This window comes from Hemiscyllium ocellatum, chromosome 16 (assembly GCF_020745735.1).
Source record: "Hemiscyllium ocellatum isolate sHemOce1 chromosome 16, sHemOce1.pat.X.cur, whole genome shotgun sequence".
NCBI lineage: Eukaryota > Metazoa > Chordata > Chondrichthyes > Orectolobiformes > Hemiscylliidae > Hemiscyllium > Hemiscyllium ocellatum.
The window spans coordinates 46,346,113-46,364,794 of record NC_083416.1 but is presented as its reverse complement, the minus strand read 5'-3'; the positions used below and the strand labels follow the sequence as shown (position 1 = coordinate 46,364,794).

General features: G+C 41.5%; 1 protein-coding gene across 5 annotated transcripts in view; it reads right to left on the bottom strand.

Moving 5' to 3' along the window:
* Window positions 1-1,401: 1,401 nt before the first annotated feature.
* Window positions 1,402-18,682, bottom strand: part of LOC132823401 (mitogen-activated protein kinase 9) — a 145,364-nt gene continuing 128,083 nt past the window's right edge. For 4 of the 5 annotated variants that reach the window (XM_060837200.1, XM_060837199.1, XM_060837203.1 and 1 more), the window contains 2 exons: window positions 14,516-14,593; window positions 1,402-4,096 (listed from right to left, as the gene is read on the bottom strand). In XM_060837200.1, coding sequence (XP_060693183.1) covers window positions 3,954-4,096; window positions 14,516-14,593 — 221 coding nt within the window. In that variant the 3' untranslated portion in view covers window positions 1,402-3,953. Of the gene's footprint in view, window positions 4,102-14,515; window positions 14,594-18,682 lie in introns of all 5 variants that reach the window. The other variant, XM_060837201.1, reaches the window with a different exon arrangement.

The following is an 18,682-nucleotide window of genomic DNA, read 5'->3' as shown; positions in this document are numbered from 1 at the left end:
CCAAAAAATCCAAAGCAAAATTTGGTACATGATAATATTATGGAGCACTGAACTGTTATGGCAAGTTAACACATCAGGCATAACCCTTCAAGTCAAACACAAAGATCTGATGCTAATGCTTTACATTAAATGACGACTTGTCACTCCTTTCCACAGATTTTATGCTTAACTTGCCAAGTATTTTCAACATGTTGTTTTTGTTTTTGGGTTTGAGTTATTTGCTACACAAACTCAGTAAGGTAGCTGAAGCAAAATACAAAATCCAGTTACTTGGAAAATACAACTCCAACAGAATTTCAGCCGAAAGATTGCTTATTGCCACTGAGCTCTTGTCTACAGTCAACTGAGGAGTGCGGTTAGTAACAGAAGTTACACGTGATTCACTGAAAAATAGACCAAAGTCAATACTGGCCTACATTATTATTTACATTGGTCTACACAATCCAAACAACTGAAACTGTTTGAAGTATTTGGTAACACAAGGCACTGTGAAAAGAAATGTTTACTTTGTTCTATTTCAGTGCAGCCTTATCCAGAACCTTTTCTCATTTCCTTGTTTTGGAACAATGCGACTTGGAACTAAGCTAGAGTGAAGCATTAATGCCCGCATTCTCCACGTCCTTTTTGGGCGACACAGTAGCACAGTGGTCAGCACTGCTGCCTCACAGCGCCAGAGACCCAGGTTCAATTCCCACCTCAGGCAACTGTCTGTATGGAGTTTGCACATTCTCCATGTTTGTGTGGATTTCCTCCAGATGTTCCGGTTTCCTCCCACAGCCCAAAAATGTGCAGGTTAGGTGAATTGGTCATGCTAAATTGCCCGCAGTGTTAGGTGAAGGGGTAAATATAGGGGAATGGGTCTGGGTGGGCTGCTCTTCGGAGGGTCGGTGTGGACTTGTTGGCCCGAAGGGCCTGTTTCCACACTGTAAGTAATCTAATCTAATATGCCATAGACTGGTTAGGCGAAATGGTCAGTTTCCAGTGATGCATGTTCTTTGTAAATCTAGATGATAAAAGATTACGTCTCACACATAATTGCACAATTATGTCATCTCCATGAAAGAAGCAATTTACCACAGGAAGGGAGGACAAATTATTCCCTTTATGGCTAAAATCCAAGAGAACTAAATGTAATGTTATGTCAGCAAATTTACAGAGAAAGGCATAAACCAAATTACATTAACTCAACATTCAAAACAGTCCTATGTATAAAAACAATTATTTCTGGATAAGAGTTCTGTCGTAATGGATAATAACATTACCAAAATTAATGCACAAATTAAGTTTGCAGAAACAATGTGAAACATGGATATTCACATGTGGATATTTTCAGGAATAGTCAGTTTTCAGTAAATTTGAACTTTCTATGAACCATTGTTAAAATGAATTGTTTTTACAGTGAAGTCAATGTTTTAAATACTGATAACTTTCAGTCTATTCTATTGTGAAATTTGCAAATTGATTTGTGAAAAAGCTCCATTGAAAACTCCATTAAAATGGCTTGAGATTTATTGAGCATGAATCTACTCTTCTACCTTTAATTCAAATTAATTGTGAATTGGACACAAAACCTAATCTAGCATTGCAGCTAAATAGTTTAACTTCATCACTGATTAAGTCAATTCTTGTACCTTTTATATCTTCTCTGCAATTGAAAACCTCAATCATCTAATTCTACAGCTTTTCAATTTCTCAAGCATATTTTCTCCGTTAGTGTACACATAAATCTATTACATCAACTCTATACAGTGATTTTCGGACAAAGAACAAAACATACATTAAATGTGGAAAAACTGAAGAAAACAAGAAATATAATCAATACATGTCCTTGAACCGTAATTAAGAATTCCATGTTGATTGCAAGTACAGTGATTCTCTGCTGAGAGAGGTCAAATTAAGCATATGGAAATATAAGACTTGTTCAGGAGTCTATGCCTTTATTTCAAAATAATTGTTCTATAAATACAAAGGTCTAGGATATTCAAGGGTGGTTGTGTGACATAATACATAAGGAACGGAAAACTTGACCTGCCGCAGATCTGACACTTCCTGGAGCTATTAGGTATTTCTGTACACATTAAAGGAGTGGTTTCAATGTACCCATCTATAGTTGGCAGATAATGCATTCTTCAATGTCCATAAGAACATTAGTTCACATAATTTCCCTAATTTTACGGTAATAGCATGAAGTTAACCACGTGCCTCTGGCATCCAGCAATGCATGTGGGAAAGATTTCCACACTCAAAGCCTGGCTGGTGGAATATATTTATTATGGCGCAATCAATTGTGTTTTCAACACTGATTAAAGACAGGGGAGCATGGATGTTTTTATTTTTTAAAAGTGGTTTTAGATACACCCCAGAGGTCTGAAAATGCTAAAATATCTACAAATTCCTATCAATTCAAATGATCACAATCCCTGACCAAAATGGACTAAACAGCCTGATCCCAGCAAACTCAACAGGGTCAGGTACAGCATTTTAAGACAGGAGGTTCCAATGCACTCCAGATTCTCCCTGAACAATCCAAAACAAAACAATCCCAACGTAAAAGCTTGAATGGTAATTTGTGGGCCACGAATGCTTGATTGCACATAGCAAAGACTGTTAGGCATTCCTTTGATTTCAACTAACTTCACCTAAAACATTTTTTAAAGACCATTGTCCAAACTTTGGTCATAATTATGTGGTTGTAACTTAAATTTTATTTTGCAACTGGAAAAGACAGGTCATAGAAAGAACTGATGAGCCTAAAACTGACATTGTGCCAAAAGTTATTAACATCACTAAAAGCTGTTCAGCTCTCCGTTCAACACATTGCTATGTAGCATACTGGTCTATCATTGCTACGTGAGGTTGCGGAAAATGTATTTTAACAACACTATTTTGGATTAAGCAGCTGATTTCTTCTCGTAGAATTTACAGTGAAGATATCCTATTCATCAGAATTTTGGGGGTAACAATTAGCTTATTCTTCAAGCATTTAAACATTTACAAGGCACATAAAATGGCATCCAAGTGGGCTTACTTATGAATCCAAAGTTTTGGAAAATGCTACCTCAAATAGCCTTCTTTTAAAACTTAGAGCACAACAGTTCCAAACTGACTACACCATGAATTCCAATAGGACATTCTGTAAGCTCGAAAATCACCAAATTCAAACCTCCAAAATCTTTTCCCCTTTGTTCTCTTTTCTGATTATTATGCTTCTTGGTCAGCTAAAAAAGCTCAAATGATAATTTGCAGGCAGATCATTCTATTGATCATTATACTGATCACCCTGAAAATTAGTCATATACAAAGGAAGAACACATTGTAAACCAAAATACTACTAAACTCAATGTTAATAAAGTTTCTCAAAGTCTCTGACCAACATCACATCTGCTTGTAACTATTAGTTGTTATTTTAGAAGTAATTGGAAACCATAATAATAGTTAGATGATAATAATGAAATACTAAGTTCTCTATTTTGGATACAATTTGAAATTTACAATGCGGCAACTTTACCTCTCACAGAAATGTCAAAAAAGTATGTTTTGGAATTAAAAAGTGCTGTCAGTTGTTTCTCTCTCAGATTTTTGGAATGTACATAATGAATCTTCAACAAAAAAAAAGTGAGAAACGACAACAAGAAAACAAAACTATTAGCATATCTTCATGTTTTGCTCTCACATGGTTTTCATTTTTCCAAGTTATGCTCACCTGAGTTTGGAGTTGGGAGCAGTTTGCACAAATACACATTCCATTATAAATTCCCTTTTCAAATATTCCTAGGCTGTCATTATTAACATAAGCCAGGCAATCATAAATTACCAAGTAAAGCATAGGCATTGTGTTTGCAGTACATGCAATAGATATAACTTCTTTACATGGTTTTCTTAATTTAAAAGCAACTCAGATTGAGAATAGCAGCAGTAGCTACTTTCTGATATTACTCATGCTTGGAGGCTTATCACCTGCAACCATCAAGTGGTCCTGTTGAAGCATCCAGGCTGCTGTCGGTATCGGAAGCCAAGGTCTGCTCTGTTGACATGGATGAAATGTCATTGATGGAGGAAGACTGAGAGGGGCTGTTGTTGCTATTCACTGCTGCATCTGTTCTAAGTAAACAAAAAAGGTGATAAAATCTGAGAAAACAGCAGACTGCTACCTATACTCATTTACAAAATCCTATTTCCCCAAAATAAATCTAGTAAAGGAAATGCACAACCTAATGGAAAGATTCTACATCATTACTCTAAGAGATACTCAATATTGTCAGGCCAGAGAAACGGGATAAACTCAACCAGAGGTAAACTTTTCTTCACACGAGACTGAAGGCTAAAAATGCTGAACGAAGCAAACAAATTGGGATCAGAGATACAAATACTATAATTTACAAAATATACTTCTGCCTTCATGAAAGTGTGCTTTTTATTTTTCTTCTCTTTATTAAATCACATAAGACAAAAGTAAATTAAGAAATGATTGTGAAATTTAGAGAAAAAAATGAAGCAGAGTACAATTAAATGACAATTCAAAAGAATTAGAAAATATAAACTACAGATTGGAATCACCATTGTCATAGCAGACCAGAAGGTTGCTCTCTCATTAGGAGGCAATGGCGGTGGTTTAAACCTGAGGGTTACTGTGCCTCAGGCAAGAGGAGAGGATGAGAAGAAGATTCCTACGTGCAAACCTCAGCTGATATGGAATTTGAACATAAGCTGTTGTTATCTTGCTGCATTGCAAACCAGCCATCTGGACAACTCGGCTAACCCAGTGTTAATGTAAATTATAACTATGACTTGGAAGTGCTAGGAAAGTAGCAGAATTGCCTCCTTGGTCCCTTGTTACCTCTCACAAACCACTTCCTCAAAGAATCCAGGAATTTAATTCCAACATTATTATATGCATTTTGACACATTCCTTTAGAACCAGAATAGAACAGCAATCTGCTGCCCCCTGGTGGAAGCAGCATAATTTAATCTATTTTTCTAATCAACCAATTCAGAGGTATTATTCTACACCTCTGGAGCAGGCGGGCTTGAACCCGGGCTTCTCGGTCCAGACGAAGGGACACTACCACTGCACAACATGAGTGCACCATAAATAAATGTCAACATTCCTGCATAAAATCTTCAGATATTAGCCCATCTACTACTGTCACTACCATTTCCTCTGCCAATGGTTACTGTTGATAAACAACTGTTCCCATAAGCATAAATGGCAAAGACACCATTAAACTCTCCAAATATTTTGGGGGTCTTAGTTAATCACACTGAAAACAATGAATGTTCATGAGATATGAACACTGACAATCTCTTATAACTTATCCCCTTTTAGCTGTGAAGATGGTAAGCTGCCTGCTTGAACCAGTATTCAAAAGGGAGTTTCAGTGTAGTAGGTAACATGGTTCTAAGTCAGGATGAAGTGCGACTTTGAGGGGGAACTGGCAGCAGGGCAGCTCCCTTGAATTTGCTTCCCTCAGCATTCTCAGGGACACAGATCAGAATTGGTAAGTATTGAAGGGTTCTTGGGTGAGTTGCTGTAGTAAACATGATAGATATTCACACTACTGACATGGTGCATTGATGGTGGAATGTTTTAGGTGGGATATGCCTTACTGATCAGGCAGGCAGCTATTGCTTGGATGATTTTAAGCTCCTTGGACATAGCTGTAGCTGTACTCATCCTGATAAGGCTGAAACTTGCACATAGGACTTGTCCACCTTTGTGTGGCAGAATATGTTTGTTCCAAGATGGTGTAGACCCTTCTTATGTTTAGTTATCCACAAAAATACACTGACACGTGGCAGGATCACGGTGCTTAAATCAATGAGTTGTGGGATTGCTTGATTAAATGGGCTTGAAATCAAAGTTCTAAATTGGGGAAGGCAGATTTTGATATGGTCAGATGATTTGCTAAGGGTGGAATGAGAGCAGATACTTCTGGTAAACTATGTTAGAGCAGTGAGATAAACTCAAGAAGGAAACAGGGAGAGTACACGGTCAACATGTTCCGATAAAAAATGGAACTTACAAATCCAGCGAACTATGGATATCAACAGATACACAGGATTAGATAAAAGAGAAAAGGGGAGGCTTACAGAAGATACAGAGGGCTCAAAACAGAAGCCCTGGACTATAGAACATGTAAGGGTGAATTTAAAAAGGAATTAGGAGAGCAAAAATGGGACATGAAAGGATAATGATAGGTAACAGAGAAAAATACAACTTATTTTACAAGTACATTTTTACAAGTACATTAAGAGTAAAAGGCTAGTAGAGAAAGAGTAGGCCAATAATGGACCATAGTGGTAATTTGTATGTAGAGCTGGAGGCCATAGGTAGGGTACTAAGTTAACAAGTGAGAGAGAGAGAGATGATGCATGTATAGAAATCAGAGAGAAGGTCTAGCAGACTTAAATAGATAAATCTCCAGGGCCAAATGAAATATACTCCAGGTTGTTGAGTGAGATAAGGGAGAAAATACTGGGGACACTGACAATAATTTTCAATTTCTCTCTGGCCACAAAAGAGATGCCAAAGGACTGGAGGACAGCCAGTGTGGCGGCATTATTCAAGGAGGAAGGGATAAACCAGGAAACTACAAGCAGGTCTAACCTCAGTGGTAGGGAAACAATCAGAAGTAATTTTGAGGTGCAGAATTAATTTACACTAAGAGGCAGGGATTAATCAATAATAGTCAACATGATTTTGTTAATGGGAGGTCATGCCTGACCAACTTGAGATGACTAAGTGTGCAGATGAGGGCATTATTTACTGTAGGGGGTAAGTAGGAGGACTAATCAGCAAGTTCATGGACAATATGAAGTTTGGTGGTGGTGGTGGGGGGGTTAAATCATAACGAGAACAGCCTAAGACTATAGGAGGATATAGTTGGGCTGAACAGTGGCAAACTGAATTCAATCCAGATAAATGTGAGGCGATGCACTTGGTCAGCAAAACAAGGCAAGGGAACATATGATGAACAATGAGATCCTGGGAAGCACAGAGGATCAGACAGATCTCAATGTGCACATCTACTGGTCCCTTAAGGTAGTGAGGCAGGTAGATAAAATGGTTATATGAGAATACTTGTCTTTATTAATTGATGCATAATAGCTAAGAGGAGGGAGGTTATGCTCGAACTTTATAAAACACTGGCCAGACCACAGCTGAATGATGAAAGGCTCTTGCCCAAAATGTCGATTCTCTTGCTCCTCGCATGCTGCCTGACCTGCTGTGCTTTTTCCAGCACCACACTCTTAACTCAGGCCACAGGTGAAGTATTGTATAAGGTTCTGAAACCCACAATGTAGGAGGGATGAGATGGCATTGGAGAGGGTGCACAGGAGATTTACTAGGATGTTGCCTGGTGTAGAAAACCTTAGTTATGAAGAGTGACAGGGTAGACTGGGGCTGTTTTCCTTGGAGCAGAGGGCACTGAAGGGGACATAGAGTTATAGAGATACACAACATGGAAATAGACCCGTTGGTCCAACTCATCCATGCCAACTGGATATCTTAAATTAAACTAGCTCCATTTTTCAGCATTTGGCCCATATCCCTCTAAACCCTTCCTAATCATGTGCCCATCCAGATGCCTTTTGAAATGTTGTAATTGTACCAGCTTCCACCATTTCCTCTGGCAGCTCATTCCATATCACACCACCATCTGTGTGAAAAAGGTGCCCCTTAGGTCTCTTTAATATCTTTCCCCTCTCACCTTAAACCTATGCCCTCTAGTTTTGGACTCCCTCACCCCAGGTAAAAGACCTTGGCTATTCACCCTTATAAGGTCACCCCTCAACAGCTGACACTTCAGGGAAAATAGCCCCAACCTATTCAATTTCTCCCTATAGCTCAAACTCTCCAACCCTGGTAACATCCATGTAAATCCTTTCTGAACCCTTGCAAGTTTCACATTTTACCAGAGTGGCGAGGAGAGGAGGAGTGGTGAAGCGAGGGCTGCCGGGAAGGGTGAGTTTGCCCGCATTAAAAGAGACTTACCTTGGGAGTTGGGCCTCCATTTGCCGAGAGGTGCGAGGGAGGAGCGAAGGACTTCTGGGAAGTCATGTGTGGTTGCGTTATCCGAAACGGTATTCAGGTAGCGTCTCCCACCCATCCTCCTCCTCTAACTAAAAAACAAGGTTCTGTGCGCCAGATTGGTAAGTTTATTTTTTATTCCTTATTTTTTCAACAGTCTCTTTGGGAAGTTAGAATAGTGGGAATGGAGGTTAGGGCATTCACCAATAGGTCACCACTAGTGTCCCTGCTGACTACATCTGCGTGTAGTGCACCTCACTCCAGTTCCTCAAAAATCGTGTTAGGGAACTGGAGTTGGATGAACTTCAGATCATTCGGGAGGCAGAGGGAGTTATTGAGGGGAGTTACAGGGAGGTACTCACTCCTAAGGTACAAGAAAAAGGCAGATGGGTTACAGTCAGGGGACGGAAAGGGAACTGACAGGCAATGCAGGGATCTCCTGTGGCCATTCCCCTCAAAAATAAATATACTGCTTTGATACTGTATCGGGGGGGGGGGGGGGGGGGGGGGGGGGGGGGGGGGGGGGGGGGGGACTCCATAGTTAGAGGGATAGATAGGAGGTTTTGTGGGGACAAGAGAGACTCACGGTTGGTGTGTTGGCTCCCAGGTGCCAGGGTTCGTGATGTCTCTGATCGGGTTTTTGGGATCCTTAAGGGGGAGGGGCAGCAGCCCAAGTTGTGGTCCACATAGGCACCAACGACATAGGTAGGAAGAGAGACAGGGATTTAAGGCAGAAATTCAGGGAGCTAGGATGGAAGCTTAGAGATAGGATGAAGAGAGTTGTTGTCTCTGGTTTGTTGGCCATGCCACATGCTAGTGAGGCAAGGAATAGGAAGAGAGAGAGAGTAGTTGAAGACGTAGCTGCAGGGATGGTGCAGGAGGGTGTGTTTTGGATTCTTGGATAAACGGGGCTCTTTCCGGGGTAGGTGGGACCTCTACAAGCAGGATAGTCTTCAATTGAACCAGAGGGGTTCCAATATCTTGGGGGGGGGGGGGGGGGGGGGGGGGGGGGAGGAATTCGCTAAGGTTATTGGGGTGGGTTTAAACTAATCCAGCAGGGGGATGGAAACCAAACTTGTAGTAAGAGTATAAAAATGGTTGAGAGTAGGGAGGTCTGAAATCAAGTTTCAGGGACACAAGATGGCATCGGCAAGCAAAAAGTTAGTTTGAAGTGTGTCTACTTCAACGCCAGGAGCATTCGGAATAAGGTGGGTGAACTTGCAGCATGGGTTGGTAGGTACCTGGGATTTCGATGTTGTGACTATTTCGGAGACATAGATAGAGCAGGGACAGGGATGGTCGTTGCAGGTTCCAGCATTTAGATGTTTCAGTCAGAACAGAGATGGTAAAAGGGTGGGGGCGGTGGGGAGTGTTGCATTGTTGGTCAAGGACAGTATTACAGTTGCAGAAAGGATGTTTGGGGACTCATCAACTGAGGTAGTATAGGCTGAAGTTAGAAACAGGAAAGGAGAGGTCACCCTGTTGGGAGTTTTCTACAGGCCTCCGAATAGTTCCAGAGATGTAGAGGAAAGGATAGCAAAGATGATTCCCGATAGAAGTGAGAGAGACAGGGTAGTTGTCATGGTGGACTTCAACTTTCCAAATATTGACTGGGAACACTATAGTACGAGTACTATAGATGGGTCAGTTTTGTCCAGTGTGTGCAGGAGGGCTTCCTGACAGAGTATGTAGACAGGCCAACAAGTGGTGAAGCTACATTAGGTTTGGTACTGGGTAATGAGCCCGACCAAGTGTTAGACTTGGAAGTAGGTGAGCACTTTGGTGATAGCGGTCACAATTCTGTTATGTTCACTTTAGTGATAGAAAGGGATAGGTGTATACCACTGGGCAAGAGCTACAGCTGGGGAAAGGCAATTACGATGAGATTAGGCAAGATTTAAGAAACATAAGATGGGGAAGGAAATTGCAGGGGATGGGCACATTAGAAATGTGGAGCATATTCAAGGAAAAGCTCCTGTGTGTCCTAGATAAGTATGTACCTGTCAGGCAGGGAGGAAGCTGTAGAGCATGGGAGCCGTGGTTTACGAAGGAAGGGGAATCTCTGGTCAAGAGGAAGAAGGTGGCTTATGTTAGGGTGAGATGTGAAGGCTCAGTTAGGGTGCTCGAGGAGGTAGCCAGGAAAAATCTAAAGAGAGAGCTTAAAAGGGCCAGGAGGAGACATGAGAAGTTGTTGCGGATAGGATCAGGGTAAACCCGAAGGCTATCTATAGGTATTTAAGGAATAAAAGAATGACGAGAGTAAGATTAGGGCCAATCAAGGATAGTAGTGGGAAGTTGTGTGTGGAGTCAGAAGAGATAGGGGAAGCACTAAATGAATATTTTTCAACAGTGTTCACTCCAGAAAATGACAATGCTGTCGAGGAGAATACTGAGATACAGGCTACTAGACTAGGTGTGATTGAGGTTCACAAGGAAGAGGTATTAGAAATCCTGCAGAGTGTGAAAATAGCTAAGTCCCCTAGGCAGGATGGGATTTATCCTAGGATCCTCTGGGAAGCCAGGGAGGAGATTGCCGAGCATTGATCTTTGGCATTGATCTTTAAATCATCATTGTCTACAGGAATAGAACCAGAAGACTGGAGGATAGCAAATGTGGTTCCCTGTTCAAGAAGGGGAGTAGAGACAACCCACGTAATTAAAGACCAGTGAGCCTTACTTCAGTTGTTGGTAAAGTGTTGGAAAAGATTATAAGAGATAGGATTTATAGTCATCTAGAAAAGAATAATTTGATTAGGGATAGTCAGCATGGTTTTGTGAAGCATAGGTCATGCCTCACAAACCTTATTGAGTTCTTTGAGAAGGTGACCAAACAGGTAGATGAGAGTAAATCTGTTGATGTGGTGTATATGGATTTCAGCAAGGCGTTCGATAAGGTTTCCCACAGTAGGCGATTGTACAAAATGCGGAAGAAAGGGATTGTAGGAGATACAGCAGTTTGTATCAGTAATTGGCTTGCTGAAAGATGACAGAGGGTGGTGGTTGATGGGAAATGCTCATCCTGGCGTCCAGTTACCAGTGGTGTACCACAAGGATCGGTGTTGGGTCCACTGCTGTTCGTCATTTTTATAAACGACCTGGGATGAAGACGTAGTAGGGTGGGTTAGTAAATTTGCAGATGACACTAAGGTCGGTGGAGTTGTGGAGAGTGACGAAGGATGTTACAGAGAGACATAGACAAGCTGCAGAGCCGGGCTGAGAGGTGGCAAATGGAGTTTAATGCGGACAAGTGTGAGGTGATTCACTTTGGTCGGAGTAACCGGAACTCAAAGTACTGAGCTAATGATAAGATTCTTGGTAGTGTAGATGAGCAGGGAGATCTCGGTGTCCAGGTATACAGAGCCTTGAAAGTTGCCACCTAGGTTACAGGGTTGTTAAGAAGTCATACAATGTTTTAGCTTTTATTAATAGAGGGATCGAATTCCGGAACCATGAGGTTATGCTACAGGTGTAAAAACTCTAGTGCGGCCTGAGTATTGGAGTATTGTGTACAGTTCTGGTCACTGCATTATAAGAAGGATGTGGAAGCTTTGGAAAGGGTGCAGAGGAGATTTCCTAGGATGTTGCTTGGTATGGAGGGAAGGTCTTACGAGGAAAGGCTGAGGGACTTGAGGCTGTTCTCATTAGAGAAGGTTGAGAGGTGACTTAATAGAGACATATAAGATAATCAGAGGGTTAGATAGGGTGGACAGGGAGACCATTTTTTTCCAAGTATGGTGACGGCGAGCATGAGGGGGCATAGCTTTAAACTGAGGGGTGATAGATATAGGACAGATGTCAGAGGTAGTTTCTTTACAGAGGTAGTGCGGATATGGAATGCTTTGCCTGCAATGGTCGTAGGTTTGCCAACTTTAAGTACATTTAAGTCATCATTGAACAAGCATATGGACGTACGTGGAATAGTGTAGGTTAGATGGGCTTCAGATTGGTATGATAGATTGGCGCAACATCAAGGGCCGAAGGGCCTCTACTGCGCTGTAATGTTCTATGTTCTAACATCTTTCTGATAGAAGGGAGACCAGAATTGAACACAGTATTCTAAAAGTGGCCTAACCAATGTCTTGTAATGCTGCAACATGACCTCCCAACTCCAATATTCAATGCACAGACCATGAAAGGCAAGCATACCAAATGCCTTCTTCACTATCCCAGTTACCTGCAACTCCACTTTCAAGGAACTATGAACTTACACTCAAAGGTCTCTTTGCTCAACAACACTTCCCAGGAACTTAACATTAAGTGTTTAAATCCTGCCCTAATTTACCTTTCCAAAATGCAGCCCACCTCACATTTATCTAAATTAAACTCTATCTGTCACTCCATAGCCCATTGACCCATCTGATCAAGGTCCCATTGTACTCTGAGGTAACCTTCTTTGCTGTCCACTATATCTCTGAATTTGGTGTCATCTGCAAACTTACTAACCATATCTCTGCTCATTTATTTCATTCATATAAATAACGAAAAACAGGGGACTCAGCACTGATCCTTGTGACACACCACTGGTCACAGGCCTCCAGTCCGAAAAACAACCTCCACCACCACCCTCTGTCTTCTACCTTTGAGCCAGTTCTGTATCCAAATGGCTAGTTCTCCCTGTATTCCAAGTGACCTAACCTTGCTAACTAGTCTATGATGAGGAACCTTGTCGGATACCTCACTAGTCCATATAGATTATATCCACTCCTCTGCCTTCATCAATCTTCTTCATTAATTCATCAAAAAACTCAATCAAGTTAGTCAGACACGATTTCCCACACACAAAGCTATGTTAGCTATTCCTAATCAGTCCTTGCCTTTCCAAATGCATGTAAATCCTGTCCCTCAGGATTCACTACAACAGCTTGCCCACCACTGATGTCAGGCTCACCAGTGTATAGTTCTTCGACTTTTCCTTACCACCTTTCTTAACTAGTAGTACCATGTTATCCAACCTCCAGTCTTCTGGCACCTCACTTGTGGCTATCGGTGATACAAATGATTGAGATGTAGAAAATTGTGGGCATTGACAGGGTAGACAAGAAGGAACTTTTCCCCCCGGAGGAGGGAATCAATTAACAAAGAGTATAGATTTAATACAAGGGGCAGGAGGTTTACAGGGGGTGTGAAGATTTTATCTTTCATCTAGAAGGTGGTGGGAATCCGGAACTCAATGTACGGGCAGTCGCGACAGAAACTCTCGTAACACTCAAGTATTTAGATGTACACTTGTGATGCTAACAAGGCTATGGTTAAGTGCTGTAAAGTGGAATTAGAACAATTAGGTTTGTTCTTGACTGGCAGAGACTCGATAGGTCAAAGATCCATTTCTGTGCTGTAAACCTCTATGACTTTGACTCTACACACGCTGCTTCTGCTTCTCAGGGTGTGTAATCTATGGGCTAAAGCTTCACCAGCTTATCAACCGATTTTAGTTATATTAAGTGCTGTTCCTGATCTACTAGATGGCAATGATAGAATGAGGAACAGGTCAGATCATAAAATTACAGATAGAATTTGAATACTATTATTGGTGGTCCACAACGCACCATAAATGCTCAGCTTTGAGTTTCTAGATCCCTTCTGGATTTATCCTATTTAGTACAATAGAAAAAGGTGCAATCAGAATGAACAGGAACAATTTGCACAGGGTTGTGCAGTGGTTACCACTTAACAACACCAGGAAATAGATACAAATGAGAAAGGTAGATCAATGAGGGTGATGTCAAGTAGATTTTTTTCTGCATTCCCTCACCACGTGCCACAGATCCTATCTGGCTGAGTGAAATCCTGCCCATTAAGAGAGAGTAGTTCCAAGATACACACACAAGTGATGGGCAAATGAACTTCACTCAAGCTCTAGGTTCTAAATCCTTTAAAATTAATTGACAATAATGAGCACTTTTTCCTGACTTCTCAACTACTTGAAATAGTTGCTGCTGTTTACACAATCCTATCCCCTCATTACTTAAAAAAAATTCAGCCACTTTATAGTCTGAATTGTTCAAAGAAATTCACTTTTTCATGTTTTGCTTCATATTTTTATTTCTTTACACCAGACGACACATCTCAGTGAATCTGCATGATCTTTCCTCAATGGAGTTTAATACTGCACTTGAGTCCCCATGGACAATATCTAAATTATTGATATTCGAAGTGAACAGAAGTGCCCTAGAAGTGAACAATGCACCATAACCTATTACCAACCATATAGAAAGCTGCCCTCAAGTTAAATTCTATATTCACCATTTTGATTTTTAATGCAATTTATCCTTTAGTTCCATTTTCACTAATGTTCGCTAATCTACTTTGTGAAATATTTTTTCGAAAACCAAAGGGCATTAAGAATACAAGAGAAATATGGATAAAAATTCCAGCATCTTCAAGAAAATTAGGGAGGGGCAATAAAGATGGCTTTACCTACATCCAGGAACTAAATAAAAAGGAACACTTATGAAGAACTGAAAACCAAAAGCAACCACCAACCTGAAAGTAAGGGCTGTTCCTTAATAACACCATTCTTATTTCTCTCCTCCCAGTCCACAACTTCTTTATAGATTAGTTCTGAAAAAATAAAAGGTTAATACTTGTAAATATGAATAAACGAGGTGACACATAGATAACTGATAACAGTTTCAATAATTCAATAATGTGGATCTCACCTACATAAAATTGCAAAAACATGAATTTTAAAAGTTACAACTAATTTAGGTATTCAAAAAATGAAACAGTAAAATTAATTTAAATACGAATTAAACCACCAAGGATGAGAAACCACTACAGAATATCTTGTGCAGAAACTTAGCTTTAACTAAAGGTTGAGAATTAAGATTTTAACAGATGTAGGGGGATGGAAGAAGCAGGCATGCTCAAGGAAAGAGGGTGCCAGTAAATAGGTTGAAGATATGATCCAGTAATAACACCCATATTGCCACTTTAGTGTTAGTGCATGGTTGGTGGTGGAAAGTATAGTCTACCAGGTATCTTTAGTAAGATAAGGAATCACTACCAGCGAACCACTGAGCTAGCAAAACTAGGATGCCAGTTGGCAATGGGACTGCAAGTCAACAGACATTCCAGAAAGAAATGTAGAAATAGACTATGGCTGTTAATTCAATGGCTCAGTCTGAAGATTGTTGAGTGAGTTAAAGTGGCTGAGCAAAGACTAGGAGAGTGGGACAGAACAGGACAACAAAGATAGTTGTGATAAGCACCAGAATCTGAAAGTGCCATGGCCCACAGAATAGCAGTATATATCCAAAGATAACTAAAGTGTTGCACAAAGAATGGGAAGGCAGAGGAGTGGTAATGCATTGGAGGTAGGAATTAACAGAATTGGCATGAGCAGAGCAGTTGGAGGAGAAAAAGAATGACATGCCACACTAACAATGGTGAAGGGCTTGAATATGGTTAAGATAGGAAAATTTAAGTGGGAGTAAAGGCTCAGAGTTCAGAGCCTGTGAAAATGCAGAATGCTGAAGAACATACATAAACCAGAATAAAAATCATAATATGCAGCTACAGTGAAAACAGAAAAGAAACTGTAAAATTATATAATTACAAAGCGAGTTTTGAGAAGATTTGTATCTCAGATTGAGTTTCTGAATGTAAGTTTGCTCGCTGAGCTGGAAGGTTCCGTTTGGTCACTCTACTAGGTAACATCTTCAGAGGGCCTCAGGTGACGCACTGTACATGATTCCTGCTTTCTATTTATATGTTTGGGTTTCTTTGGGTTGGTGTTTTCATTTCCTGTTCTTTTTCTCAGGTGGTGGTAGATGGGATCTAACTCTATGTGTTTGTTGATAGAGTCCCGGTTGAAATGTCATGCTTCTAGGAATTCTCGTGCATGTCTCTGTTTGGATTGTCCTAAGGTGGATGTGTTGTCCTTTCTTATCTGTATGTAAGGATACAAGAAAGAGAGGGTCATGTCATTTCGTGGCTAGTTGATGTTCATGGATCCTGGTGGCTAGTTTTCTGCCTGTTTGTCCAATGTAGTGTTGGGTTACAGACCTTGCATGGTATTGAGTAAATGACATTAGTTTTGTTTGGTGTCTGTATAGGGTCTTTCAAGTTCATTAGCTGCTGTTTTAGTGTGTTGGTGGGTTCGTGAACTACCATGATGCCAAGGGGTCTGAGTAATCTGGCAGTCATTTCTGAGATGTCTGATGTAGCTAGGGTTTCTGGACCTGTTTTGTCTGCTTGTTTGAGTTTGTTGCTGAGAAATCGGCGTACTGTGTTCTTTGGATAACTATTCTTCTTGAATACCCAGTATAGGTGATTTTCCTCTGCTCTGCATAGTTCCTCTGTGTTGCAGTATGTGTTGGCTCATTGAAATAATGTTTCGATGCAGCTTCGTTTGTAGATGTTGGGATAATTGCTTGTGTAGTTCAATATTTGGTCCGTATGTGCTGTTTTCCTGTAGACGCTGGTTTGAAGTTGCCCATTGATTGTTTGCTCTGTGACATCTAGGGATGGCAGTTTGTTGTTGTTTTCCTCCTCTTTAGTGAATTTTATGCCAATAAGGGTTTTTTTTTTAAACAAAGGACATTGAGATGACAATGCAAGAAACTACTTGTGAAATTTAAAATGCAGTAGTAGGTGGAAGTTACACATAAACAAGGTGGAGTCAATTTAAGCGCATTAACATTACCCTAATTAAACAGTTAAAGAGAAAGGGAATGGCTCTGGGATCAGAGTATTACTGCATTGCAACATTTAAGAGGCATTTAGATGGGTATACGAATAGGAAGGGTTTGGAGGGATATGAGCGGGGTGCTGGCAGGTGGGACTAGATTGGATTTAAATATGTGGTCGGACTGAAGGGTCTGTTTCCATGCTGTACGTCTCTATGACTCTATATATTGTTCAACACTGTTCAGGCAATACAGAGTCAGAGGAGTGGACAGTCAATCAACAGCCAGAGGAGTTTGGCCCATCAGAGGGCTGGCTGATGGAGCACGGAGATAAAGCATAACAGCAGAAGTGCCACAAGTCAGAGAATTTGAAACATCATTCTACAGGATTCAGTACAGGCGAGGAAGCTAACCTGAGCATAGCTGCAGGGATGAGAGGACTACACAAGATTAGGAATAGCAGCAGGAACTTTAGGAACCAGAGTTATGAAAGATCATGGAATCCAGAGGATTGACTGAAGTCAACAGTCACAGGAAGGAAGCAGAAGGCAGCTGAGATCACTCAACAGAAAAAGGTGTAGAATGCAGAACAGAATCAGAATTAACAAGACAGATTAAAGCTAGTTAAGTGTGAAATAAAAATGGAAAATGAAATCTTAAAACTGAAGTCATAGAATGATATAGCATACAGGAACAGAGGCAGAGGCAAATCAGTCAGAAAAATATCAGAACTCAGAACCATAGGTCAGTGTCAATATTACAGACTGTCAGCTGTGGTCAATTAAGCCACAGATGAAAAGAAGGATCTTTGTCTGGGACTCAACTAGGTATCAGGGAAAATCAATAATTCACTGAAGCTACAATCCCAGAATTATTGTTTCAACTGAGCAGAACCATTGCAAAGTATTCAAGTACTGTAGTATTGTGTACATGATAGGAGTCCAAATGTCCAAGAAATCCATAATGAGCAAGACCCACTTTTGGGCAGGTCACTTGAAGCACTAGAAGAGTCTTGTTTATGTATGAGACAGAGACAGAGACAGGCAGACAGAGAGAGAGAGACAGACAGACAGACAGACAGACACAGACAGAGAGAGAGACAGACAGAGACACAGAGAAAGACAGACAGAGAGAGAGATAGAGAGACAGAGAGAGAGAGAGAGAGAGGCACACAGACAGAGAGACAGACAGACACAGAGAGAGAGACAGAGAGAGAGAGATAGACACAGAGAGAGAGAGAGAGCGAGAGAGACAGACAGACAGAGAGACAGAGAGAGAGACACACCACACACACACACACACACACACACGACAGAGAGAGAGAGAGAGAGACAGACAGACAGACAGAGACAGAAAGAGAGAGAGAGAGACAGAGAGAGACACTGAGAGAGACAGAGAGACACAGAGAGAGCCCGAGAGACACAGAGAGCCCGAGAGACACAGAGAGAGCCCGAGAGACACAGAGAGAGCCCGAGAGACACAGAGAGAGCCCGAGAGACACAGAGAGAGCCCGAGAGACACAGAGAGAGCCCGAGAGACACAGAGAGAGCCCGAGAGACACAGAGAGAGCCCGAGAGACACAGAGAGAGCCCGAGAGACACAGAGAGAGCCCGAGAGACACAGAGAGAGCCCGAGAGACACAGAGAGAGCCCGAGAGACACAGAGAGAGCCCGAGAGACACAGAGAGAGCCCGAGAGACACAGAGAGAGAGAGAGCCCGAGAGAGAGAGAGAGCGAGAGACAGACACCGAGAGAGAGAGAGGCTGAGAGACACCGATAGAGAGAGCCCGAGAGAGAGAGGCCCGAGAGAGAGAGAGGGACACCGAGAGAGAGAGCGAGCCCGAGAGACACCGAGAGAGAGAGCCCGAGGGAGAGAGCCCGAGACACCGAGATCGCGCGCGAGACACCGAGAGAGAGAGGGAGTGTGCATGAGAGACACCGAGAGAGGGTGCGTGAGAGACACTGAAAGAGGGAGCAAGCGCGCGAGAGAGAGAGACCGAGAGCGCGAGAGAGCGAGAGAC